This window comes from Scyliorhinus canicula, chromosome 14 (genome assembly GCF_902713615.1).
Source record: "Scyliorhinus canicula chromosome 14, sScyCan1.1, whole genome shotgun sequence".
NCBI classification, from domain to species: domain Eukaryota; kingdom Metazoa; phylum Chordata; class Chondrichthyes; order Carcharhiniformes; family Scyliorhinidae; genus Scyliorhinus; species Scyliorhinus canicula.
Window position 1 is genome coordinate 56,088,643 of NC_052159.1, and position 26,634 is coordinate 56,115,276.

Here is a 26,634-nt window from a genome sequence, read left to right on the forward strand (position 1 = left end):
GGAATTGACTTTCAATGTTTATTCCTTTAAAGTAGACATATTTGAAAATAGTTCTCCGTCTAAACTTCCCTCCAAAAAAACTAATAAAGCTCATGCTCTAGCTGACTTTGAAATAATTGGGAAAAACAAACTCATTCACTGTTACAACCCAACAAGGGAAATAATGAGAAAATGTTGCTCAGATTACTAAACAGATGCAAACGCATGTTGGAAATTCTACACAGTGGTTATCCTCATGCTGCAAAGTGTCTTTTGTTTTTTAATGCCTTCATTCAATTTTTTTCCTGAAGGAATCAGACACTTTCAAAAGCTTGGCTTTGTCCTTGATATTGTGATACCTACACTAAATTTTAATTGTGCAGTATCAGCACATGCAATGTACGCAGTTTCTGAGGATGCATCAGTTCCACTTAATGAGGTTTGCTGAGGAATATTTTTCCATAAGCTTCCAGACAATTTTGGTCAATAATTTGGAGAAAATGATAAGAAAAGCTGAAGGATAAATTTCAAACTCATATTCTCCAAATAAAATAGGAGGGGAAATACAGAACTCTGATTACACAATTGTAATAGCCTTTTTGTGTCCTATTAACTTCAGAAAGTGAAGTCTGTGGTGGTGGAAGATAGAGGTGGGAACAGAGGAAAATAAGGAAGGGAGAGAAGGAAAAGAAGAAGAGAGGTTAGAGTGAGGGAGATGGGAGTTATGAAAAAAACAAGTGGAAAAAAAAACAAGAGAAAGAGACAGAAAATGATCACCTATATTTCTCTGGCATCAAATATGAAACAGAAACAAATAAATCCAAGTGTATATGTGCAAAAAATTGTGTGCAAAGTTTTGTGTGTGCATTAAGGCAAGAAGTGTCACTGGGGAATGTAACATTACTTTTTACTCATAATTACAGAAAGAAACACAGTTGAAAAAACTAGCAAATGTAATCACAACTCCACACTATTTCTGTGCGGAGTCTGCATGTTCTCCCCGTGTCTGCGTGGGTTTCCTACAGGTGCTCTGGTTTCCTCCCACATGTCCCGAAATACGTGCTTGTTAGGTGAATTGGACATTCTGAATTCTCCCTCCGTGTATCCGAACAGGCACCGGAGTATGGCGACTAGGGGATTTTCACAGAAACCTCATTGCAGTGTTAATGTAAGCCGATTTATGACAATAATAAAGATTATTATTATGTTTTTTCCATCTCCTAAATCTACTATTGCTATGTCCTGTCTGAATGAGATTATTAGCACTAATGATTAAGATCCAGGTTCACATCAGTGATTACTCACATATTGAAACCCTAATTCAAATAGTCGTTCATGGCAAGTTGTCAAATACAGGCCACGAGGGAATGAAAATTGGTGGACAAGTCACTTCAACCTACTCTCACATACCTATGAAGAGCTGGTTATGTAGCATTAGTAAACACTTGGCAGTAAGTTACTTACAGTTCCTCTTATATGAGACATAGTGTTGGGCAATGTAAGGGAGTGGATGTGGATTTACAGGAAGGAGTCAATGAAGTTTAAGGAAGTCTTTGCAAATATATTGTGCACATTGTATATAAAATGGACTTTACACAATGTATATAATTCTCAGTAATTTTGAAACAATAGCAGGTGGAGCATTAATCAAAATATTTTCAGTGAGTGTAAACTATTCCATAGTACAGTATTGCTTAATGTGTTGTACATACCCCCATATTCCCAAAGGGACGTACACCTGCTGCAGTACTTGGTATTTTTGCAGTCATCTACAAAATAATTGTTAAAACACATTCGGTAATGTTAAGCTTCAAAGATGTTTTACATTGGTAAGAGATCAATATTTTTCTAATGCTGATTAGCACTGACCCATGTCTGAACAATGCAGATATGTCAAGTACTGAGCTGATTCAACAGAATAAGATAAATGAATACTTGCATTTGTATATTATATATCTGTATAAATTATTTTTTTTTAAATATAATTTTTATTGGAATTTTTTTACAGAAAATATAAAACATAGCGACAAACAATGAAATGCAACAAAATAACCCATAATAACTGTAACACCCCCAGACCGTATCGACGCATGTATCACATCCTCCACCCCCCCAACCCCAATGAACAACAAAAGAACTTAAAAATAAATTAAAATTAAATAAACAAACATAGTCATCGTCCGCCCCCCCCCCCACCCCCCCCCCACCCCCCCACCCCCCCCACCCCCCCCACCCACCTCCTTTTCCCTCCCCCTTCCCCCCCTCCCCCCCGGGTTGCTGCTGCTACTGTCCCCGTACCCTATCGTTGAGCCAGGAAGTCGAGAAAAGGTTGCCACCGCCTAAAGAACCCTTGTACCGACCCTCTCAGGGCGAATTTGACCTTCTCTAGCTTAATGAAACCCGCCATGTCATTGATCCAGGTCTCCACACTTGGGGGCCTCGCATCCTTCCATTGTAGCAAGATCCTTCGCCGGGCTACTAGGGACGCAAAGGCCAGCACACCGGCCTCTTTCGCCTCCTGCACTCCCGGCTCCACCCCAACCCCAAAAATCGAGAGTCCCCATCCTGGCTTGACCCTGGATCCCACCACCCTCGACACCGTCCTCGCCACCCCCTTCCAGAACTCCTCCAGTGCCGGGCATGCCCAGAACATATGGGCATGGTGCGCTGGACTCCCCGAGCACCTGACACACCTGTCTTCACTCCCAAAGAACCTACTCATCCTCGTCCCAGTCATGTGGGCCCGGTGCAGCACCTTGAATTGGATGAGGCTAAGCCGCGCACACGAGGAGGAAGAATTAACCCTCTCCAGGGCATCAGCCCATGTCCCGTCTTCGATCTGTTCCCCCAGTTCCCCCTCCCACTTAGCTTTCAGCTCATCTACTGACGCCTCCTCCGCCTCCTGCATAACCTTGTAGATATCAGATATCTTCCCCTCTCCGACCCAGACCCCCGAAAGCACCCTGTCGTCACCCCCCTCGCGGGAAGCGAAGGGAATCCCTCCACCTAGCAAATGCCTTTACCTGCAGATACCTGAACATGTTCCCCGGGGGAGCCCAAATTTCTCCTCGAACTCCCCCAGGCTCGCAAACCTCCCATCAATAAACAGGTCCCTCAGCTGTCTGATGCCCGCTCGATGCCAACCCTGAAATCCCCCATCAATGTTCCCCAGGACGAACCTATTGTTCCCCCTTAATGGAGCCTCCATCGAGCCCCCCACTTCTCCCCTATGTCGCCTCCACTGCCCCCAAATCTTGAGGGTAGCCGCCACCACCGGACTCGTGGTATACCTCGTAGGAGGGAGCAGCCACGGCGCCGTTACCAGGGCCCCCAGGCTTGTATCTCCACAGGACGCCCTCTCCATCCGTTTCCATGCTGCCCCCTCCCCCTCCATTACCCACTTGCGCACCATCGACACATTGGCCGCCCAATAATACCCCGAGAGATTGGGTAAAGCCAGACTCCCCCCCCCCATCTCTACCCCGCTCCAAGAAGACCCTCTTCACCCTCGGGGTCCCATGCGCTCAAACAAAGCTCATGATGCTGCTAGTCACCCTTCTAAAAAAGGCCCTAGGGATAAAGATGGGCAAACACTGAAAAAGGAACAAGAACCTCGGGAGAACTGTCATTTTGACGGACTGCACTCTACCCGCCAACGATAGCGGCACCATGTCCCACCTTTTAAATTCCTCCTCCATCTGCTCCACCAGCCTGGTAAAATTAAGCTTATGGAGAGTCCCCCAACTCCTGGCCACCTGCACCCCCAGGTATCTGAAACTCTTCACTGCCCTCTTAAATGGGAGTCTCCCAATTCCCTCCTCCTGATCACCCGGGTGTACTACAAATACCTCACTCTTGCCTAAATTTAACTTATAGCCCGAGAAGCCCCCAAATTCTGCTAACAGTTCTATCACCCCCGGCATTCCCCCTTCTGGATCCGCCACATACAACAGCAGGTCGTCCGCATACAGCGATACACGATGTTCCTCCCCCCCACACCAGACCCCTCCATCTCCCTGACTCCCTCAACGCCATAGCCAAAGGTTCAATCGCCAGTGCAAAGAGCAAGGGGGACGGGGGCACCCCTGCCTGGTCCCACGGTAGAGCCTAAAGTACTCCGATCTCCTTCCATTGGTAGCTAGACTTGCCATTGGAGCCGCGTAGAGCAGCTTCACCCATTTGATGAATCCCTCCCCGAATCCGAACCGCTCCAGCACCTCCCACAGGTACCCCCACTCAACTCTATCAAACGCTTTCTCCGCATCCAGCGCCACCACTATCTCCGCCTCCCCCTCCACTGCCGGCATCATAATAACATTGAGCAGTCTCCGCACATTCGTGTTGAGCTGCCATCCCTTGACAAATCCTGTCTGATCCTCGTGTATCACCCCTGGCACACAGTCCTCTATCCTGGTGGCCAGGATCTTCGCCAGCAACTTGGCGTCAACATTGAGGAGCGAGATAGGCCTGTATGATCCACACTGCAAGTGGTCCTTATCCCACTTCAGGATCAGAGAGATCAGTGCCCGCGACATCGTCGGGGGCAAAGCCCCCCCTCCCATGCCTCATTGAAGGCTCGCACCAACAGGGGGCCCACGAGATCCGCATACTTTTTATAAAATTCCACCGGGAACCCGTCCGGCCCCGGCGCCTTACCTGACTGCATTTGTCCAATCCCCCTGACTAGCTCCTCCAATTCTATCGGCGCCCCCAACTCCTCTACCAGCTCCTCTTGAACCCTTGGGAACCAAAGCCTGTTCACGAAGCTCTCCATCCCCCCTCTCCCCAACGGAGGTTCTGACCGGTACAGTTCCTCGTAGAAGTCCCTAAAATCTGTATAAATTATTAATACCAGTTACCCTTAGATGCCTTTATAAAGAGATGTGCCATGGCTTTGTTTTAAATGGGTAGTTTACCAATAAATATATAGTCCAAACACAACACTGAATGAAGTTATGGCGACATACTGATGTGGTATGCTGTATCATATTGGTGCCACACAGTAATGGAATGCAGGTTGTTTAAACTGCACTACTAAGCACCTAAACCCATGTATTGCCAAGTGAGGAGGTGCTGAAGTATGGCAACAAAATATTGAAAGGTGTGGAAAAAGGCAAGCTGTTCCGACAACCCTAATCTAAGTTCATACAATGTTTCACCAGCAGAAACTTAGAAGCTCCTTGGACACAGTTAAGCCGAGCCAGAGAATTGAAGTTGGGGTTGGCAGGAGTTTGCATTTTGTCAAAAAATTTGACTGACTCTGTCTAAGTGCAACTATACTTACTGGTGGTCTTCTTCCATGGCTAGTTCTCAGAGCCTGTTGAAAGGCCGCATCATTCTCTAGTTCCTACACGCAACAAAAAAAAGTTATATGACATGTATTATTTAAACATGTGGCAGTCACACCCAGTTATTTCTTACAGAACTTTGAATTGTGCATTCAATGTTTGTGCTTTTCTGTATTATATTTTTAAGCATTGACTTTTTTAGGAAAAGATTCCAAATGCAAATTATCATAGAAATCTGCTTGATTACTGATGACAAGAATTATTACAGTAAATGTTTTGGAAAGGATGGCAAAAGATCCATCATATTTGAACATTCTTTGCCTTATCAACCAGCTGTTTACAAATAATGCTTATCTAATACTAATTAAAAGGGGAATTATGAACACAAAATAAATAGTTACTATGTGATCTTAAAATGTTTAAAAACATTAAGCTAAGTTTTGACGATATTTACATTGCCTTTGAACTGATTTTACAGTATTGAGCAGTATTATAGAAAATGTACTTCAATCACAGTGTCAGATATTTTACCTACAGCACATCTCAAAGCACAGGTTATCCCACACAGATCTAATACAAATAAAATATAAATTTATGTTGATAAAATAACTTTTTAAAACACCCATGCTCAAGTAACCCATACCTCTGTATCATAAGTTGGGTTGTAGTCATTATATCCCGAGTATAGATCCTCTTCATCTAGCGCTGTCAAATGCACATGATCCATTATTGCGTCCTGTTCAGGCAAAATAACTTTTAAGGTTAAAATTTAACATTATACCTCATTGGATTTTACTCCTGCAAAACAAGTCTTTTAGTGAAATTTATAGAAATGTTCATCTTACTTCTGATTATGGGCTAGTCTCATGCTGCTTAGAATGTTTTGCATTGCAAATTGTAGAAATAACAGATTATGGTGTTTCTTTAGGTTTCCAGCATGGACAAATGTCCAAGAAAATGGACGAGATAGACTATAACGTGGAGAAATGTGAAGTTTCCCACTTAGGTAGGAAAAATAGAAAAGCAGAATATTTCTTCAAGTATGGTAAACTAGGAAATATTAGTAGTGGGATCTATATGTCATTGTATATGAATCACAGAAAAGTTAATATGCAGGTAGAACAAGCAATTAAAAAGACAAATGAAGTTATTGGGACATACTGATGTAGTATGCTGTATCACATTGGCGTCACACAGTAATGGAATGCAGGTTGTTTAAACTGCACTACTGAGCGCCTGAACTCATGCATTGCCAAGTGAGGAGAGACAAAGGGTACATTAGCTTTTGTTACAAGGTCTGAAGTACAAGAGTAAAGAGATCATACTATAATTATATAGAGCATTGGTGAAGTCACGCCTCAGGTACAGGTTTGATCTCCTTCCCAACAATGGCAGTTAACTTACAGCAGATTGACCCCTGGGTTGAGAGGATTGTCCCATGAGGAGAGATTAAGGAGAACAGGTTACATTCCCAAGAATTTAGAAGAAGGATGATCTAATTGAAATACAAAATTCTTAAAGGGCTTGACGGGTAGATGCTTTCGCTGGGTGTGGGGCGTACTAGAACTAGCGATTACAGCCTCAGAAGAATCTGGCCATTTAGGACCGAGATGAGGAGAAATTTCTTGACTCAAGCAGTCATGAAATCTTTAGAATTCTCTTGACTCAAGCAGTCTTGAAATTTTTAGAATTCTCAATCCCAGAGAGTTGAGAATGTTCAGTTATTGAGTACATTCAAGACAGAGATCAACTGATATTTGAGTGCTAAAGAAATTAAGAGATTACTACCATAGGACAAGAAGCCATGATGTGGAGATGCCGATGTTGGACTGGAGTGGGCACAATAAGAAGTCTTACAACACCAGGTTGAAGTCCAACAGGTTTGTTTGGAGCCACTAGCTTTCGGAGCGCAGCTGATGAAGGAACTGCGCTCCGAAAGCTAATGACTCCAAACAACCTGGTGTTGTAAGACTTCCTACATAGGACAAGAAGGTAGAGTTAAGATAGATGATCAGTCATGATCTTATTTAATGATGGAACAGGCTTATAGGGCTGAATAGGCTAGACCTCATTCTATTTCTTATGTTATTTTATGCAATTACCTATGAAGTCATCCTACATAAACTAAAAAGGAGATGTTCTGAAGAAGAGTCATATCGGACTCAAAACATTAACTCTATATTTTTCTCCACAGATGCTGCCAGACTTGCTGAGATTTTCCAGCATTTTCTCCCACGTTTCAGATTCCAGCATCCACAGTAATTTGCTTTTATCCTTTTGCTTCTATAAATGATTTAAGAAAAAATAAATTTAGAGTACCCAATTATTTTTTTTCTAATTAAGGGGCAATTTAGCGTGGCCAATCCACCTACTCTGCACATCTTTGTGTTGTGGGGTGAGATCCACGCGCAGACACGGGTAGAATGTGCAAACTCCACATGGACAGTGAATCAGGGCTGGGATCGAACCCGGACCCTCAGAGCTATGAGACAGAAGTGCTAACCATTACTGCACCATGCCACCCAGCTTCTATAAACCAAAAGGACTTTTTAAACTCCAGGCTCACCCTAAAGGATACAAAGCTCAATAAAGATATAGTGTTCCATGCAATTAATATTTTGCTGCACTTAATTTATGGCATCACAAAACCCTTAATGCTGCTCAATGGAAAACAGCATAACTTACTTCAATTTAATTTCAAATCTTCAACTTAACATCAGTGTCATTCAGCTTCAAAGGTTACAGTATACAGTATACAAGGTCAAGGTAATTTATTGTACAAACAGAAATAAGTAACAGTTTGCAATCGTACTTTTCCTATAAATCCAAACCTTCTCTTAAAATAAACAACCTTTTAAATATAGTAGCAGTTTGTGGAAGCAGTGCCAAAATTTACTTATTTTTATATGTATATTGTCAGGAAATAGGGATAGTTTAAGTAAATTATATGGGTATTGTGTGCGTTAGGAACAAGGTACGCTTAATTTGCATTTGCGTGCTAAGGGAAGGTTAAAACTTCAGTTTAGTTTTATGGTAAGCAAAGATGCATACAAGTTTATAGTTTCGTTTCATTTTTGACTTTGCCTGCACTGTAACTGAGATTTTATGACGTTAAAAACAATTACAGGCTTTGAATAAACTAAGCTGTTGCTCAGCAACCAGAGGCTCCCATCGAAAAGCAGAAGCATTTGAGTTCCGTTGGAACAAGGTTAATCCAAAAGCAAGAAACCTTCCACAGAAACTGCCAGTACAGGCAGGACAATACAGAGGGACAGAAAGCAAGTGTTCCAGGAAGTTAAAGGAACAAAGAACAGAAATTTGGAAGAGGATTCTGTTCAGTGAAGTTAGGTGCAGAGAGAGAGAGGCTCCTAGTTGAAGACAGGGCTGCAAGGTGCAGACCTGGAGACATTGGCTAGCAAGAACCAGACACCCGAGGTGGTCCTAGGATTGAATACACATTAATACAGACTATGAAGCTGTGGTGTTCTATTGGCATGGCAAAGTACCTGAGAGATTGTCTGGACGTTTGAATGTACGTGGTGTTCCAGGGCAAAGGAATACTGAAAAGAGAGGCTGAAATCCTGGATGTGGATCCTTGGTGAAAGCATCTGAGAGTAAGTATTGTTTTGAAGAAGATTCTAAGCGTGTTCTTTGAGTACAGAATTTGTAAACCCTTGTGTGAAAGTCAGAGTTCCAGTGAGATCAGTTGGCTCACAGTATGACAAGCATCTGTGCACCAGGTGATGGGTTTAATTTGATGAGAAATTCACAGAAGTTGTATTAGGTGCCAAATGACAGTTGGTTTCAGAGTGCGGTGTGTTTGACCACGTTTGACCTAATGGTTTACATGGACTGTGTACTTACTCAGAACATTAGAGTACAAGTTACCCTTATAAATCTCTATATATATATATATGTAAAGGTATAGCCTGGGGTGAAGGAGTACTGTATCATAGTTAATCTTTTCTTGTTTAATAAATGTGTTATTCTTTTGTTGCAAGTTTATCAGCAGTCCCATGACTCTGTTCACCCACATCTCTAAACAAAAATAAAAGTTGGGATCTATTGAGCCCACTCTGGGACCAAACTGTCCTGTAATAACTTCAGCTGGGATCATAACAACAAAATTAGTATGCCTTCTGCAGTGTTGCTAATGGTATGTTAGAAAACAGATTGTTTTTGAGATGCTGCCAGCAAAATTTGGTGAAGAGCAAGTGTGCAAAAGTTCATTTACCACATATCAGCACAAGCTTGAATGTTGTCCAGGTCTTGCTGCACACAACTTCAGTATCTGAGGAGTTCTAAACGGTACTGAACATTGTGCAGTCATCAGTGAATATCTCCACGTCTGACTTTAACATGGCACAAAGGCCATTGATGAAGCAACAAAAGAAGGTTGGGCGTAGGACAGGACAAGCCCGGGGATGGTCATGGTAACGTCTGGGACATTGGCTGTTAGATAGTGTTCCGTCAGTATCAGTATGTCAGAATATTGCTCGACTGGTCTGTAGGACAGCTCTCTCAATTTGGCACATGCCCTAGATGTTAACTAGGAGGACTTTTCAGGTTTGTGTGGACCATTGTTGGTTCTGGTGTCTAAGTCAAATGCCAGGTGGTGCATCGGTTTTATTCCTTTCTGTAGCTTCTCCAACCTACTTCTCAAACTTTTCTGCAGTATCCCAAAAAGCTTCACATCCTTCCAAAATGCAGTGTCTAGAATTGCATACAATACACCAGTTTAGGTCATGGCATGTTTCATAACTTCCATGCTTATGTGCCCTATAACAGTGGTTCTCAAAGTGTAGTCTGCAGACTGGTAGTAGTCTGAAAGGGTTCTCAAGTAGTCCATGGGCTGGTCCAAAATTCAAGTCACTGCTGTGCAATGCCAAAACCATACAAGAGAACAAGCCAGAATCCTCATCCTCACCCTTGTGGGAGGTCAGACAACCAGACCAGCTCCCCAGTGCACAGCATGAGTTGTCATAAGCATAAGGAATAACAATGTGGTTCATAAACAATATTTCTGTTACAACATACAACTGAGAGGTCACATTTCCAAAACTTCTGGGGCTGAAAACAAAGAGCCAGCTGAGCATGGGACATGAGATCATAAGATAAACCGAACTAGGAGCAAGCGAGGACCATTTAGCCCTCTAGCCTGCTCTGCAGTCAATAGGATCATGGGTGATCTGATTGTGGCCTTAACTCCACTTTACTGCCTACCTTCATGAAACTAAAGTTCCCCAGCTTGGAGTCAGATATCACCTCATGTGTCTTAGCAAAAGTAGTGCCATTCAGGGCAGTACGGTGATGCAGTGGGTTAGCTCTGCTGCCTCACGGCGTCACGGTCAGGTTCAATCCCAGCTCTGGGTCACTGTCCGTGTGGAGTTTGCACATTCTCCCCGTGTGTGTGTGTGTGTGGGTTTCTCCCCCACAACCCAAAGATGTGCAGGCTAGGCGAATTAGCCATGCTAAATTGCCCCTTAATTGGAAAAAATGAATTGGGTACACTAAATTTATTAAAAACATAGTGCCATTCTTCCTATGATTCTGATTAGTTTATTTTTGCTTTGGCAAGTTAAAGCAACTGAGATAGGACTAAGCAGGGTCTTTTTGAAATTGTACCCTGTATGCCCAAATCTAGGTCAATGTAGATCAAGAAAAGTTCTGATCCTGGTAACTACCGGGAGGAACCAACTGTTTACCGTCCTCCAGTCCAGAAACAACTGGTTATTGCTACTTTTTGTTTTGTTACTCAACTAACTTTGCATCCATGCTGTCACTTTCACTTCCCGAGACTTCAACCTTGCTGCCAAGCCTATTGTGTGGCACTTTATCAAATGTCTTTTGTAAGTCCATGTATATCACATCAACTATATTACCCTCATCAACCCACTCTGTGACCTCATCAAAAAACTCAATTAAATTAGTCACATGTGATTTGCCTTTAACAATTCCATGTTAGCTTTCTTTAATCAGTCAACACTTGTTTAAGTGATTGTTAATTTTGTCCAGGATTGCTGTTTCTAAAAGCCTTGGATGAGTTATATCTCGAATTGGCAACATTTACTTCCTCTACCCATCCAGTATCTCAACTACACCCTCTTTCCATCCTGTCATTCCTGAAACCGGTAGCCAGGAAAATTTGGAATCCACTTCTGCCCTTTGTTGAACTAGATCTCCATTATCATCACAACATCATATCTCCATGCGGCTATCTGCCCCTGTAGCTCACCAATTTATTTACCAAGCCCAATGTATTTACATGCATGCAATTAACTTAATTTAGGCCTTACTGTATTTCCTTTCAGTCTAACCTCATCTGTTTCTTTCTCTTGCAACTTGTTTCCCCTTTCTAATGCTACATACCTGTTCCCTCCCTTGCTAGGTTAGCTTAAATTCTATTCCATAGCAGCAGCAAACCATTCTGCAAAGATATTGGGGCGATTTAACCAAATAATTTCTAAGTGTCATTTTGGACCAATTTGGCAAGTTGTTTCTCGCCAGCTTTTTGGGTGAGATCCACCCCGTTATTTACCCACACTTAGTCATTGCTTTGCACTTTGGGGTTTCTCCCAGGTCTAGTCCACACATAGAAATTTTTTCAGCAATGGGGAGCTGAAGTAGCCAGCAAGACCGACTCCTCAGAGATCAGGCTGCCATTTTGAAATGGTGCCCCTGATGGCTAAGTGAGCTTGAGCGCCCACCAGGCATGGGCAATGACACTCCCCGGACATTACCCCACACCACTGCACCACCCCAAGTGAGGATACCCCATCATGGGGTCTCTGAGGGGCCCCCTTTTCAGGCCTACTCACCCCCACTTTCATGACCCCACCATACTTCACCCCCCTCCAACCTTTATGAGGCCCCCATAACCTTCCTTCACCATCACATCCTTCACACCCCCCCATCCCCCATTTCATGGGCATGGCCCCCCTCAAGCCCTTGCCCTTGGCAGTGCCACCTTGGCACTGCCACCCAGGCAGCCTGGCAGTGCCACACAGGCACATTGGTAATATCAGGGTGTTAGTGCCAAGGTGCCCACCTGACACTGCCAAAGAGCCCAGGTGCCAGAGGGAGAGTCAGGATACCACCTTGCCCCTCACCAACCAGGGATCTCCAGTGGCCTGGGAGATCCCCCCACTTGGTAGCATTACGCCTGGTTCACATGTGTGTGTACCAGTGCTAATAGCATCATGGCGAGGTCTCCCAGACGCAGGCATTTGTTCCCAGGCCTTGGGAGAATCGACGCCGACATATTTAAATTAATATTTTAATATGTATATCTGGATCTCGCATAGCGAGTGCGAAATCCAGATCGCAAAGCGCTCCAGGCATTGCAAATCTCATGAAAGGCCTTTCACAAGATGTAACAGCCTTGTTGCGTCACCGAGTTCTATCGTGCCCATTGATCCCAGCTCTGTTTAGGTGCAAACTGACCAACCAATACAGAACCCAGCCTTCCAGAATTGGTCCCAACATCCCAAGAATCTACCCTTCCCCGCACAATCTCTCAAACTATGCATTTATTGGCTTTACCATCCTCTTTCGAGATTTGATAATACATACCATTTTGATTAATCTGGAGATTACTACCTTTGGAGTCTTGCAAAATGGTCATCTACTCGGAACTTGGTCAAGGCAGGAATCTCCCAAGAGGACAGCAGGAATACTTTAAGGATGTTTTCAAGGCTGCCCATTGGCTGATGAGACAGCCCAGTTTGTGATCGGCCAAATTTGAGGTTAATTTAGGAGGGCGCCAAGCACAGACACATTGTCAGAAACATGCAGAGGCTAAGGCACTGGAAGGAGAACACAAACCTCCAATGCCTCATGTGCCCAACCTTTGAAGCACTGTTGCCATCACAGTGTTACAGTAGTTAGCCCTACTGCCTCACAGGGCCAGGGACCAGAGTTCAATTCGGCCTTGGGTGTGGAGTTTGCACGTCTTCACTGTGTCTGCATGGGTTTCCTCCAGGTGCTCCGGTTTCCTCCCACTGTCTGAAGATGTGCAGGTGTAGGTTTGGTGTTTTGGCAATGATCAATGCATAGAGTTACAGGAATAGGGCAGGAGTGGGCCTAGGTAGAGTGTTCTTTCGGTGGGTTGGGGCATACTCAATGGGCCGAATGGTCTCCTTCTGCACTGCAGGCATTCTATAGATTATTCATGTATACCACCTGTCCTGTAAGAGTCTGCAGATCGTGCATTGGAATTATCAGCCATCTCAGAACCCTTTGAACGAGAGTGGAAGCAAGCCATCCTCAATCACGAGGGGGAAGAGAAAATGCTGGAAAATCTCAGCAGGTCTGGCCGAGGTGGGATGCTCTTTCAGAGGGTCAGAGGCAAACTCGATGGGCCGAACAGCCCCCTTCTGCATTGTAGGGATTTTATGATCCACGTCTTGACAAAATTGTAGTTTAGCGCCAGCAATAAATATCACATCAAATAGAATAACAAATGCACATGTTGAACTAAATACTGGGGGGATTCTCAGAACCAAAAAGGTCGAGAAGCCCCTGCAATCAGATAATCTCACTGATCCCTGCCATACCAGCCTTTCGCCTGTAAAACTGAAGCAATCGGGAATGAATGATAGTAAATTACCTTTCAAATCAATCGCGCTCGCCGGCAGAAACAAAAGTTCAAATTACGCCAAACGGCCGCAACGGCACAAAACAATCGGGAGCGGGCTTCTTCCCCACAATGCACAGCGCCGCTTGGCCAGCAGGCCAATGAAAGGAGCGAGCTGATTGGAGCGGCCGGAGAGCCGGTCGAGTCACATGGATGAAAGGACATGTGTGATTGGCTGCTGGTCGGGCGGATGCTGGCAAGCGTTCCGTTGCTGAGCGACGGGGAGTAAACGGAAGGCTGGCCTGCCGCTGCTCAGCAATTTACACCCGCACGCAAATCCCAGAGAAACCTTACCACAGTGCCAAAATGTATTGTGCATCTAGTTACCATAACCAAATTCCATGCCGATATGTCCCCGATAATGAGAGTGGCGACATTTTGATCAAATGCTTTCACATGGGGAGGGTGGTTAGCTCAGTTAGCTGGGCAAGTGGTTCGTGAGGCAGAGCAAGGCCCACAGCGGGGCTTCAATCCCCGTACAGGCGAAGGTTATTCATGAAGGACCTTGCCTGAGGGGTGGTGGATCCTGATACTTTGGTTAAATCATCACCACTCACCTCGCTCTCATAGAACCTACAGTGCCCATCGAGTCTGCCACTGGCCCTTGGAAAGACCAATGTTTCAGGCTTCCACCCTATCCCAGTAATACCACCTAACGTTTTGGACACTAAGGGGCAATTTAGCATGGCCAATCCATCTAACGTGCACATCTTTGGACTATAGAAGGAAACCAGAGCACCCATAGGAAATCCACGCAGACACGGAAGAAGTGCAAACTCCACACAGTCACCCATTGGTGGCACAGTGGTTAGCACTGCTGCCTACGGTGCTGAGGACCCGGGTTCAATCCCGACCCCGGGTCATTGTGTGGAATTTGCACATTCACCCCATGTCTACGTGGGTATCACCCCCACAATCCAAAGATGTGCAGGTTAGGTGAATTGGCCACTCTAAATTGCCCCTTAATTTGAAAAAAAATTGTGTACTCTAAATTTAAAAAAGAGTCACCCAAGGCCGGAATTGAACCAGGTCCCTGGCTGTGCCACTGTGGCGCTCATATGGTCATTTGGGACAATGGCGACTTTACTTTTAGATTTCACCATAAACAATTGGGACGGGCACGCCATCCGAATCTACGAGGATTTTGGAGCGGACATAGCTAAGAGACGGGCGGAGTTCAACAGAGCGAAAGCAGCTCTCTATAAGAACAAAGTACGTTTTGGTATGCTGTACCCAGCAAAACTCTGGGTCACATACCAACACAAGGAATATTTCTTTACAGCCCCTGCCGAGGCGAATAGATTCGTCGAGGAGCACGGGCTGGAAAAACGCCATGGGAAGTAGGGACGAGGGGCCCATGGCAAGGAGACACGTCATGCCGACGGGGGGGTGGGGAGGGGCGAGGCAAAGCCAGCCCCCTCCCCCCTGGCAGGAACACCCAGAACGGAAAACAACCCAATGCCCTAGGGCCCGCTCCAGGTGGGAGGCCAAGCCCCGGCACGAGGGAACGGGAGTACTGGAGAGGGGAGAGGGGAAGCGGGACAGCAACCTCCGAGAGGGGAGCCACCGTGCTAGCAGGAAAGCTAGCGAAGGGGGCGCGCAACAGAGCAGGGCCGCAGCGCACCCCCAACAGGGGGGAAGGCGCCAGGCAGGGGAGGGGGGGGATCACCCATCAAAGGTGGGAGAGCAAATGGGGACAGGAATGGGGGAGAGAGGGGCAATGGAGGGGTACACAGGGGTATCCCCGAAAGGGATAGAGCGGGGGGGGGGGGGCACTCGGGGGGCGAGAGACCAGGGAGGGGAAACGCAGGGACGAAGGGACAAAAGAGGCCAGTAAGGGAATAGGGCCACAAAGTGCCACAGACAAGGGCTCGAAACAGGGAACTGCTGCAAGCACCCACCCAGTACGGTCTGTGGGTGAAGGGGCCCCCCGGAGTGCAGGGGACTACCCGCGTGGCGGACACAAAGTGGACGGCCATGGCGGGTGTCCCCGGGACAAGGGGGAACCCCGGAGCGCAGGGACCCGACCGCATGGGGAGAGCAGTGATAGTGGACATCCTGGACGGCCCCCTAACAAAGGGAAACCCCAGAGGGCAGGGGCGCGTCCACCGGACAAATATGGTTAACCCCACAGGAGCAAGGGGGCAGAAGCCCCCCACCAGAATAGTCACCTGGAACGTAAGGGGACTTAACGGCCCAGTGAAGAGATCTAGAGTCCTCACCCACCTTAGAAACATGAGGGCCGACATAGTCTTCCTCCAAGAGACGCACTTGAGGGAGCAGGACCAACTGCGGGTAAGAAAGGGCTGGGTGGGACAAACCTATCATTCCTGTTATGGGGCAAGGGCCAGGGGGGTGGTGATCCTGATTGGCAAGAGGACAATGTTTAGGGCGACAAAGACGGTTACGGACCCAGGGGGACGGTATGTCATGGTCAGCGGGGCCCTGGATGGGGCGCCGGTAGTTCTAGTTAACGTGTACGCGCCCAACTGGGACGACACGAGCTTCATCCAAAAGACCATGGCAGAAATCCCGGACATAGCGACGCACCGACTAATCATGGGGGGGGGACTTCAACTGTGTACAGGACCCAACGACGGACAGATCAAACCCCAGAACGGGGAAAACCTCAAACATGGCAAGGGAACTTGACAATGACAATGGAGCAGATGGGAGCAGTAGACCCCTGGAGATTCGCCCACCCGGGGGAGAAAGAATTCTCTTTCTTCTCCCCAGTACACAACGTGTACACCAGAATTGACTTCTTTGTGGTGGGGAAAACGGTGCTTCCAGAGATAGACAAGGTGGAATACTCCGCAATTGTGATATCAGACCACGCTCCACACTACATGGATGTGCGGCTAGAGACGGGAAGGGCCCAGCGCCCCAAATGGAGGTTGGACGGTGCCTTACTAGCTGACAAGGCCTTCAGCGAAAGGATAGCGCGGGCCATAGCGGAGTACACTGAGATCAACCAAAACGGGGAGGTCTCACCCTCCACGTTCTGGGAAGCGCTTAAGGCCGTACTAAGAGGGGAAATCATTGCCTACAAAGCGCAAAGAGATAGGGAGGAAAGGGTGGCTAGGCAGAAGCTGGTCGACTCCATACTGGAGGTAGACCATAAATACTCCGAGGCCCCGACTGTAGAACTCCTGGCGGAGAGAAAAGAATTACAAAGGAACTTTGACCTGTTCTCCACCAGGAAAGCAGTACACCAACTCCGCCAGGCACGCGGGGCCCTATACGAACACGGAGACAAAGCCAGCCGCCTGTTGGCCCACCAGCTGAGAAAGCAGGCAGCCAGCAGAGAAATTGCGCAAATCAGAGATACCAGAGGCACGTTGGAAACAGAACCAGAGAGGATTAACAAAACCTTCAAGGCCTTCTACCAAGAGCTGTACACCTCAGAGCCCCCAACGGGGAAGGCTGGGATGAACCGGTTTCTTGACGGACTGAACATACCAGTTGTGGGAGAGGGCAGAAAACGGGATCTGGAAGCACCACTAGCACTGGGAGAGATCATGGAGAGCATTAGCTCCATGCAGGCGGGGAAGGCGCCGGGACCGGACGGATTCCCGGCGGACTTCTACAAAAAATTTGCGACAGCGCTGGCCCCGCACCTGCGGGAGATGTTCACAGACTCGCTAGCTAGGGGCACGTTGCCACCCACGTTAGCACAGGCCTCAATCTCGCTGATACCTAAGAAAGACAAAGACCCAACGGAATGTGGGTCATACAGACCCATATCTCTGCTGAATGCAGACGCCAAAATACTGGCCAAAATCCTAGCCAAAAGGCTAGAAGACTGTGTACCTGAGGTGGTCACAGAGGACCAGACGGGCTTTGTCAAAGGTAGACAGCTGACCGCGAACATCAGGCGCCTGCTGAACGTGATAATGACCCCCTCCGGGGCGAGAACACAAGAGGTGATCGTCTCCCTGGACGCAGAAAAGGCCTTCGACAGAGTCGAGTGGAAATACCTCATAGAGGTACTGGAGCGGTTCGGGCTTGGAACAGGGTTCACCGCTTGGGTAAAGCTCCTGTACAACGCTCCCATGGCGAGTGTACAGACCAACAATACCAACTCCCAATACTTCCAGCTGCACAGGGGCACCAGACAAGGATGCCCACTGTCCCCGCTGCTGTTCGCACTAGCAATTGAACCGCTAGCAATCGCGCTCAGGGCAGCAAAAAATTGGAGGGGGATCCGAAGGGGAGGTAGAGAGCACAGAGTCTCACTCTATGCGGATGATCTGCTCCTCTATATCTCGGACCCACAAAGCAGCATGGACGGAATCATCGCGCTCCTGAAAGAGTTTGGAGCCTTCTCGGGCTACAAACTCAACATGAGTAAAAGTGAGATCTTCCCATTACACCCGCAAGGGGGGGGGGGGGGGGGGGGCAGCACTAAAGGGGCTGCCGTTCAAACAAGCCCGACATAAATTCCGCTACCTGGGGATCCAAATAGCCCATGACTGGAAAGGGATCCACAAATGGAACCTCACCAGCCTGACGGAGGAAGTTAAAAAGGACCTGCAAAGATGGAACACACTCCCGCTCTCCCTCGCGGGGAGAGTTCAGACGATCAAAATGAACGTACTGCCCAGGTTCCTCTTCCTGTTTAGATCCATTCCGATCTACATCCCCAAGGCCTTTTTCAAAGCGCTGGACAAACTCATCATGGCGTTCGTATGGGGGGGTAAAAATGCTAGGATCCCAAAGAAGGTCTTACAAAAAACAAAAACCAGGGGAGGGTTAGCCCTCCCGAATCTACAATTCTACCACTGGGCAGCAACAGCCGAGCGAGTAAGGGGATGGATCCAGGAGCCAGAAGCTGAGTGGGTGCGTGCGGAGGAGGCCTCCTGCATGGGAACCTCCCTCCGGGCCCTCGCCACGGCAGCACTCCCATCCCCACCCAAAAAACACTCCAGCAGCCCAGTGGTGACAGCCACCCTCCAATCCTGGAACCAACTGCGGCAGCAACTTGGCCTGACCAAAATGTCGAACAGGGCTCCCATCTGCAACAACCATAGGTTCAAACCAGCACTGACCGACGCCACCTTCAAAAGGTGGAGGCAGGACGGGGGGACACTGACAGTCAGGGACCTATACACGGACGACAGGATCGCAACACTGGACGAACTGACAGAGAAATTTCAGCTAGCTGGGGGGAACGAGCTACGGTACCTGCAGCTCAAAAACTTCCTACGAAAGGAGACAAGGACGTACCCACAACCGCCACGACAGACACTACTGGAAGACCTACTGGACGCAAGTATCCTAGAGAAAGGGAACTGTAGTGACATGTATGACCGACTGGTAGATAGGGACGACACCGTACTGGACGCAACAAGGAGGAAATGGGAGGACGACCTGGGGATGGAGATCGGGTGGGGACTCTGGAGCGAAGCACTGCATAGGGTCAACTCCACCTCCACGTGCGCAAGGCTCAGCCTGACGCAACTAAAAGTGGTACATAGAGCCCACTTAACAAGAACCCGTATGAGTAGGTTCTTCCCGGAGGTGGAAGACAGATGTGAACGGTGCCAAAGAGGCCCGGCCAACCACGCCCACATGTTCTGGTCTTGCCCCAGACTCGTGGAGTACTGGACAGCCTTCTTCGAGGTAATGTCCAAAGTGGTGGGAGTGAGGGTGGAGCCATGCCCGATAGTGGCGGTCTTCGGGGTTTCAGAACAGCCAGATCTATTCCTGGGGAGGAGGGCGGATGCCCTTGCCTTTGCCTCCCTGATCGCCCGCCGTAGAATCCTGTTTGGCTGGCGGTCAGCAGCACCGCCCAGAGCTGCGGACTGGCTGTCCGACCTCTCGGAATCTCTCCAAATGGAGAAAATCAAATTTGCCATCCGAGGGTCGGACGACGGCTTCCACAGAACGTGGGAGCCATTCATGCAACTGTTCCGGGACCTATTTGTGGCCAATGTACAAGAGGAAGAATAGTCGGGGGAAGGTAGCGGGAGGGGGGGGGGGCTACAGGTTCGTTACGGGGGTTCGATGGCTAGCTAAGGCCCAAAACCAAGCTAAATAAACATGTTGAGGGGGGGGGGGGGGGGGGCGCAGTTACTACTACGAAGATGCTTACCTGTAAATATGTATGTTAATTTTTGCGTGTTTGTTTTTGTTTGTTTTTTTTTTTGTTTCTCTCTCCTAACAATTTGTAATTTGTTCAATATAAAATACGAAAACTGAATAAAAACATTTATAAAAAAAAAAAAGATTTCACCATAAAATAATTAATCCCCAAGGTGTTCCATAGTCTGTTAAATACTCTGTCCAGCAATCCCAGATTTTGGAAAAACCCACCTACAGCACCACGTGCAGTAATGGATTTGAAACGTAGACCTTGGAGTAGCAGAAATGCTTCCCATTGGGAGGACTGAAAAAATAAATATAATGGTAAATGATTCAAAATAACTCCCAAACATTAGGGGCTTTTTACAGCCTTGTGACAATAAGCGATTATTATTATTATCCCAGATGTGGCCATACTAAATTTAGCCCATGTTATGGGAAGACAGGAAATGTTTCTTAACCATTAAAAAGTTGATGTAGTAAATAAGAAGTTATCATAAGCTTTCCGGGAAGCAGCAATGAAGCACAAAGCTCTATCAGTCTATCCAGAGAAATTATGGTGGAGAACTCAAATTTTCCCAAAGCTTCTGCACCAGCCATTGAGTTACTTCTTATGTTAAATAACGGCCCTGTTCACAAACTTTTATTGAAGATATATTTTTCTCTGGTGCCAATAATTCTGACCAGCATACCTCCTCCATTAGCATCTTGTAGTTTGTGCTGGCAAAATATCAGGTTAATGCCTCCATCCCAAACAAGCCACAAGTCAAAATATTGGACTGTATAGGGATTGAACAAATGAGCCCTACCAATGGTGCCTATGCTTCCTACACTTGCTGTTTTTGCTCACACATGAAGAGGAGCTAATTGGATCAAGCATGAGGCACCCCAGAGCAAGCAGTTCAATTATAGTATAGTGGTTCTCACATGTACATTTACAAAGATAGTCTTTGCAAGACAAATAGAACATCCCAGTGCAGTTTACTTTTGCCTTTATTGGCCCTCTCTCCACTCATTCCCTTCCTGAACCCATCTGATCTTACCTCTTCTCTCCCTCCCTTCTGTCCTATCCCCTCTCTCCTTCCTCTCTTCTCCTCTCCCCTTCTCTCACCACACTGCAGTTGCTTGCGATCTTGGGCCGAACAGTTTTTTATAAAATAATTTTTATTGGAATTTTTTACAGAAAATATAAAAATATAACAACAACAAGTATAGCAACAAGCAGTAATATGCAACTAAAAGCCCCATAACACCCACAATTCCCCCATACCGTAACATCACATGTATCACACTCCCCCCACCCACCCCCAACAAGAGAACTTAACCATAAATTAAAATTAAATAAATCAAATTTAAATAAAATAAGCAAACAAAATCAACGTCACCCCCCCCCCCCCCCCCCCCCCCCCCGGTTGCTGCTGCTACTGTCCCAGTACCCTATCGTTGAGCCAGAAAGTCGAGGAAAGGTTGCCACCGTTTAAAGAACCCTTGCACCGATCCTCTCAGGACAAATTTAACCTTCTCAAGCTTAATGAAGCCCGCCATGTCATTGATCCAGGTCTCCACGCTTGGGGGCCTCGTGTCCTTCCACTGTAGCAAACTCCTTCGCCGGGCTACTAGGGACGCAAAGGCCAGCACACCGGCCTCTTTCGCCTCCTGCACTCCCGGCTCTACCCCAACCACAAAGATCGCGAGTCCCCATCCTGGCTTGACCCTGGATCCCACCACCCTTGACACCGTCCTCACCACCCCCTTCCAGAACTCCTCCAATGCCGGGCATGCCCAGAACATATGGGCATGGTTCGCTGGACTCCCCGAGCACCTGACACACCTATCTTCACCCCCAAAGAACCTACTCATCCTCATCCCAGTCATGTGGGCCCTATGCAGCACCTTGAATTGAATGAGGCTAAGCCGCGCACATGAGGAGGAAGAATTTACCCTCTCCAGGGCATCAGCCCATGTCCCGTCTTCGATCTGTTCCCCCAGTTCCCCCTCCCACTTCGTTTTCAGCTCCTCTACTGACGCCTCTTCCACCTCCTGCATAAGCTTGTAGATATCGGATATCTTCCCCTCCCCGACCCAGACCCCCGAGAGCACCCTGTCAATCACCCCCCTCGCGGGGAGCGCAGGGAATCCCTCCACCTGCCGTCTAGCAAATGCCTTTATCTGCAGATATCTAAACATGTTTCCCGGCGGGAGCCCAAATTTCTCCTCCAACACCCCCAGGCTCGCAAACCTTCCGTCGATAAACAGGTCCCTCAGCTGTCTAATGCCCGCTCTATACCATCCCTGAAATCCCCCATCCATGTTCCCCGGGACGAACCTATGGTTCCCCCTTAACGGAGCCTCCATCGAGCCCCCCACTTCTCCCCTATGTCGCCTCCACTGCCCCCAAATCTTGAGGGTAGCCGCCACCACCGGACTCGTGGTATACCTCATGGGAGGGAGCGGCCACGGCGCCGTTACCAGGGCCCCCAGGCTTGTATCCCCACAGGACGCTCTCTCCATCTGTTTCCATGCTGCCCCCTCCCCCTCCATCACCCACTTACGCACCATCGACATGTTGGCCACCCAGTAGTACCCCGAGAGGTTGGGCAACGCCAGCCCCCCCCCCCATCTCTACTCCGCTCTAAGAAGACCCTCTTCACCCTCGGGGTGCCATGCACCCAAACAAATCCCATGATGCTGCTGGTCACCCTTTTAAAAAAGGCCCGAGGGATAAAGATGGGCAAGCACTGAAAGAGGAACAAGAACCTCGGGAGAACCGTCATTTTGACGGATTGCACTCTGCCCGCCAGCGATAGCGGCACCATTCCCACCTTTTAAATTCCTCCTCCATCTGTTCCACTAGTCTGGTGAAGTTAAGCTTATGAAGAGTTGGGCCGAACAGTTGCCATACCAAGCTGTGATGCAGCTGGATAGGATGCTCTCTATGGCACATCTGTAGGCGTTTGTGAGAGTCAATGCAGACATCCCGAATTTCTATAGCTTCTGCAGGAAGTAAAGATGTTGTTGGGCTTTCTTGACATTTGCATCAATGTGAGTGGACCAGGACAGATTGTTGGTGATGGTGACCCCCAGGAACATAAAGCTGTCGACCATCTCCACTTCGGAGCCATCATGCCGACAAGTGTCTGGCGTGCTATGTTTCCTGAAGTCGATGATCAGCTCCTTTCCGACATTTAGAGGGAGCTGGTTTTCGGTACACCATACAACCAAGTGATTTATCTCCCTTCTGTAGTCTGATTTGTCGTGGTTTAAGATACGACCCACCACAGTCGTATCATCCGCAAACTTATAGATTGCGTTGGAGTTAAATCTTGCCACACAGTATTGTGTGTATAGGAGTACAGTAGAGGACTGAGCACACATCCTTGTGGGGTCCGGTATCTTTCTCATCCTTGACCAAGTTATCTCCTTATTCTCTAACAGTGCATGATCTTGATACAGTACCACATTTTGCCTTGAGTCCTCATATGTACAATGTAACAATTGTCCATTTTTGTTTCCCAATATCATTAAAATTCTTACCTCTAGGGACCCTGGTCCAATTAACCCCCTAACCCCTACTCCTGCATGACTTGAAGACTATACTTGGTTTTGACTCACCATGTGAAATACAATGGCTGATTGATTAATTATTCAGTGAATTTGACTTGCCCACACATTATTTTTAATGTGCCAGCTAAGTTAGAAAAATAGCCACACATTATTAGCTACAATTACTGGATTCCATTGATTCTGCAATCCGAAAATGAAAGTTGAGAGGGTTAAGGACAAAAATTAAAGCACCATAAATTGATAAACTGGGTAATCAGGAGAGAAAGTAGTAGCCCATTATCCAAGGAATGGTCCAGAAACTGACTGGAGAGCAGTGTGGCCCAGAATGCATTCAGTTGACAGGTTGGCAGCAATAGCTTTTTATGAGTCGGAGCAATCTCAACATAAGAATAGTGGGATCTGAGCTATTGGAACACAATAATGGAAGACAAGGCAGCGCAGAGAAATTAGTGTGTGCTGCATTACTAGAGTGAAGCACTGAGAAGGCAAAGGTGGGAGACAAAGAAAAGTACATAAGAAATATTAAGTTAAAGGATGCAAACACAAAAGCCTTTAAAGTTAGATGTTAAATTAATATAGCTCAGAAGAAATAAAATAGTTACAAATAAAAACAATGGTGACAAATGTGGGCTGGAGCGGGGGAAATGTTTAGCTACATGCTGGTTCGAGACTTTCCAAGGCAGGAGATACAGAACATCCCGGTGGAGCCAACCTCTGCATTGCTGGAGGAGGTGCTGACGACAGGGGGACTGGAGAATGGGTAATGTCCGTGGTTTACGGGGCTATTTTGGGGGAGGAGAAGGCACACCTGGAAGGGATCAAAGCAAAGTTGGAGGAAGAGTTGGGAGAGGGTATGGAGGAGGGGTTCTGGTGTGAGATGCACCGGAGAGTGAATCCCTCCACCTTGTGTGCGAGGTTGGGGCTGATACAGTTGAAGGTGGTATCTGGAGCACACCTCACAAGGGCAAGGATGAGCTGGCTCTTTGAGGGGGTAGAAAATATGTTTGAACATTACGAGGGTGGGGGGGGGGGGGGCTCAAACCACGTTCATATCATTTGGTCCTGTCCAAAGCTGGAGGATTAGTGGAAGGAGGTTTTTAAGAGTAATCTCTAAAGTGGTGCATGTGAAACTAGACCCCGGCTCTCGGGAGGCCATATTCAGGGTATCAGACCAGCCAAGGTTGGAAACGGGTGCGGGGGCAGATGTTATAGCCTTCGCCTCATTGATCGTCCGAAGGCGGATCCTGTTGGGATGGAGATCAGCCTCTCCACCCTGTGCCTTGGCGTGGTGGGGTTATCAGCTGGAATTCTTAACTCTTGAGAAGGTTAAGTTTGAACTGAGGGGAAGGATGGAAGGGTTCTACAATTCATGGGCGTTATTCATTATGTACTTTCAAGAATTGGATTACATCGAACATTGTGGGGGTTTGGGAGGGTTGGGGGGAGGGGGACTCTATGTGTTAATGGTGACTATGGGTGTTTCCTGATTCCTTCTTGTTTTTTGTTTATGTTAACATGCGGGCTGTTGTTTGGGAGTTTTTTGGGAGGATGGGATTGTTGTTGTTGATAAGGGTATTGACAATGTACTCGTTACTGTTTATTGTTTGTTGGTGGGTGTAAATTTGGAAGAAAATGTGAAAAAGGAGAATAAAAATATTTTAAAAAAACAATGGTGACCAAGCGGCAATGGGCATACTTGGCTCACAGAGCTATTGTATGCCAACAGTCACTAGTTACAATCATAACATTTGACACAGCAGTTTTCAACATTAAATGTGGACAGAAATTTACAATTAAAAACTGACAAAGTGTGATAGGATGTAAGGTTTATATTGATGAAATGCATACAGACTTAACTTCATAATTTTTAATAAGATACAGGTAGATTGATGTATAATTTTCTGCCATATCAGCGTCTGGCTCAAAATACATAAACCACCACAGACAAAGTCCTTAATTTTCACAGAGAAAACATTGTTCCTATGCAAATACATTGGATTTCCTACATTCATTAATAGATGTTCCCAATTAAAAAGTACTTAACACAATAATTTGCTTTAGTCTGTGACTGAACCATTGAGACTTTTTACATTTTCTTTGTAAATACTCATTACTGGATTGACGTTTCTGGTGACTAATACGATTCCTTCTGATTGGTCATATCATCCTCTTTACCTTCTGTACCTTCCATGTCAAAACGCTGTTTTAAAATTTTTTTGGGCTATTCAATGATGATACGTAGAGTCGCTTGAAACACTTGTTGACCACCCCTTGGTTATGTTTGGGGTTCGTCCTCCTTCAAAATTGCCAAAGTCCCACTGTCTGTTATAGGACTCAAAAGGGGGCTTTGTCCTCGTCCTTTTTGTTTGTAATTCTTCTTTGATACTGAGATTTGGGCCTTATATTCGAATGGTCTCAAAATGCTGCTAGCATTGTATCCTCCAGCTTTGGTGTCACTGTTGAAGAGCCCATTTGTACAGTAAAAGCGATTGTAAATTAATGCTTTCCAATATTTTTTTAAGGCTTTGGACATATGATCCAAAAGCATTTTTCTCTCTTTGAATCTAACTTCAGTTAAAACCAAGAACCTATCCATGTTTGATATCTTAACACACTCCAATAATTTAAAGGCAAGTATGATTATAAATTTCTGAGTGGAATCGCTGTAATCTGGTATATAGTCAGTTAAACTCCATTTATATAAGAAACTCCATGATGACCTCTGGAATAATCGTCCATTTTTCGAAATGATCAAAGTCCTGCCAAGCCTCATAGCCTTCCGTAAGTCACCTGTCATGTAAATGTTATCCATGAATTTGAAGAAATTGTCCAAACCTCCTTATCCAGTTCCTGAACCTCCAGTTCCAAGAACACTGCAGTTGATATTGCTCCGGGCAGGAAGCAAAAATGCTTGTCATAATATAGCTGCTGGAGACGGGAAAGAAATGGCTCCCTGCAGATGCTTTGCTGAGCTGAGCAGACGAAGGGTCAAAATACAAAACTCACCTTGAACCTGACAGTGCCGGACCGGCGAAAAACCGGACGTCTGGCCACCCTACTAATCTGGTATATTTATAAATA

The 26,634-nt window shown here is 46.7% G+C and overlaps 2 protein-coding genes and 1 long non-coding RNA gene across 4 annotated transcripts in view; 2 read left to right on the plus strand and 1 right to left on the minus strand.

Moving 5' to 3' along the window:
• Nucleotides 1-7,488, plus strand: part of LOC119977311 — a 31,454-nt gene extending 23,966 nt beyond the window's left edge. Inside the window, exons 2-3 of the long non-coding RNA XR_005463164.1 lie at nucleotides 6,196-6,273; nucleotides 7,462-7,488. This is a non-coding gene — a long non-coding RNA (uncharacterized LOC119977311). The remainder of the gene's footprint in view (nucleotides 1-6,195; nucleotides 6,274-7,461) is intronic.
• Nucleotides 1-13,994, minus strand: part of ift88 (intraflagellar transport 88 homolog) — a 164,606-nt gene extending 150,612 nt beyond the window's left edge. The window contains exons 1-4 of the mRNA XM_038818078.1: nucleotides 13,876-13,994; nucleotides 5,911-6,003; nucleotides 5,264-5,326; nucleotides 1,692-1,748 (exon numbers count right to left, since the gene is read on the minus strand). Of these exons, the coding sequence (XP_038674006.1) occupies nucleotides 1,692-1,748; nucleotides 5,264-5,326; nucleotides 5,911-5,994 (204 nt within the window). The 5' untranslated portion in view covers nucleotides 5,995-6,003; nucleotides 13,876-13,994. The remainder of the gene's footprint in view (nucleotides 1-1,691; nucleotides 1,749-5,263; nucleotides 5,327-5,910; nucleotides 6,004-13,875) is intronic.
• Nucleotides 13,995-26,346: 12,352 nt separating this feature from the next.
• Nucleotides 26,347-26,634, plus strand: part of cryl1 (crystallin, lambda 1) — a 160,540-nt gene continuing 160,252 nt past the window's right edge. The window contains exon 1 of one of the 2 annotated variants that reach the window (XM_038818230.1): nucleotides 26,347-26,619. The gene's annotated coding sequence lies outside the window, so the exon portion shown is untranslated. The remainder of the gene's footprint in view (nucleotides 26,620-26,634) is intronic. The other variant, XM_038818229.1, reaches the window with a different exon arrangement.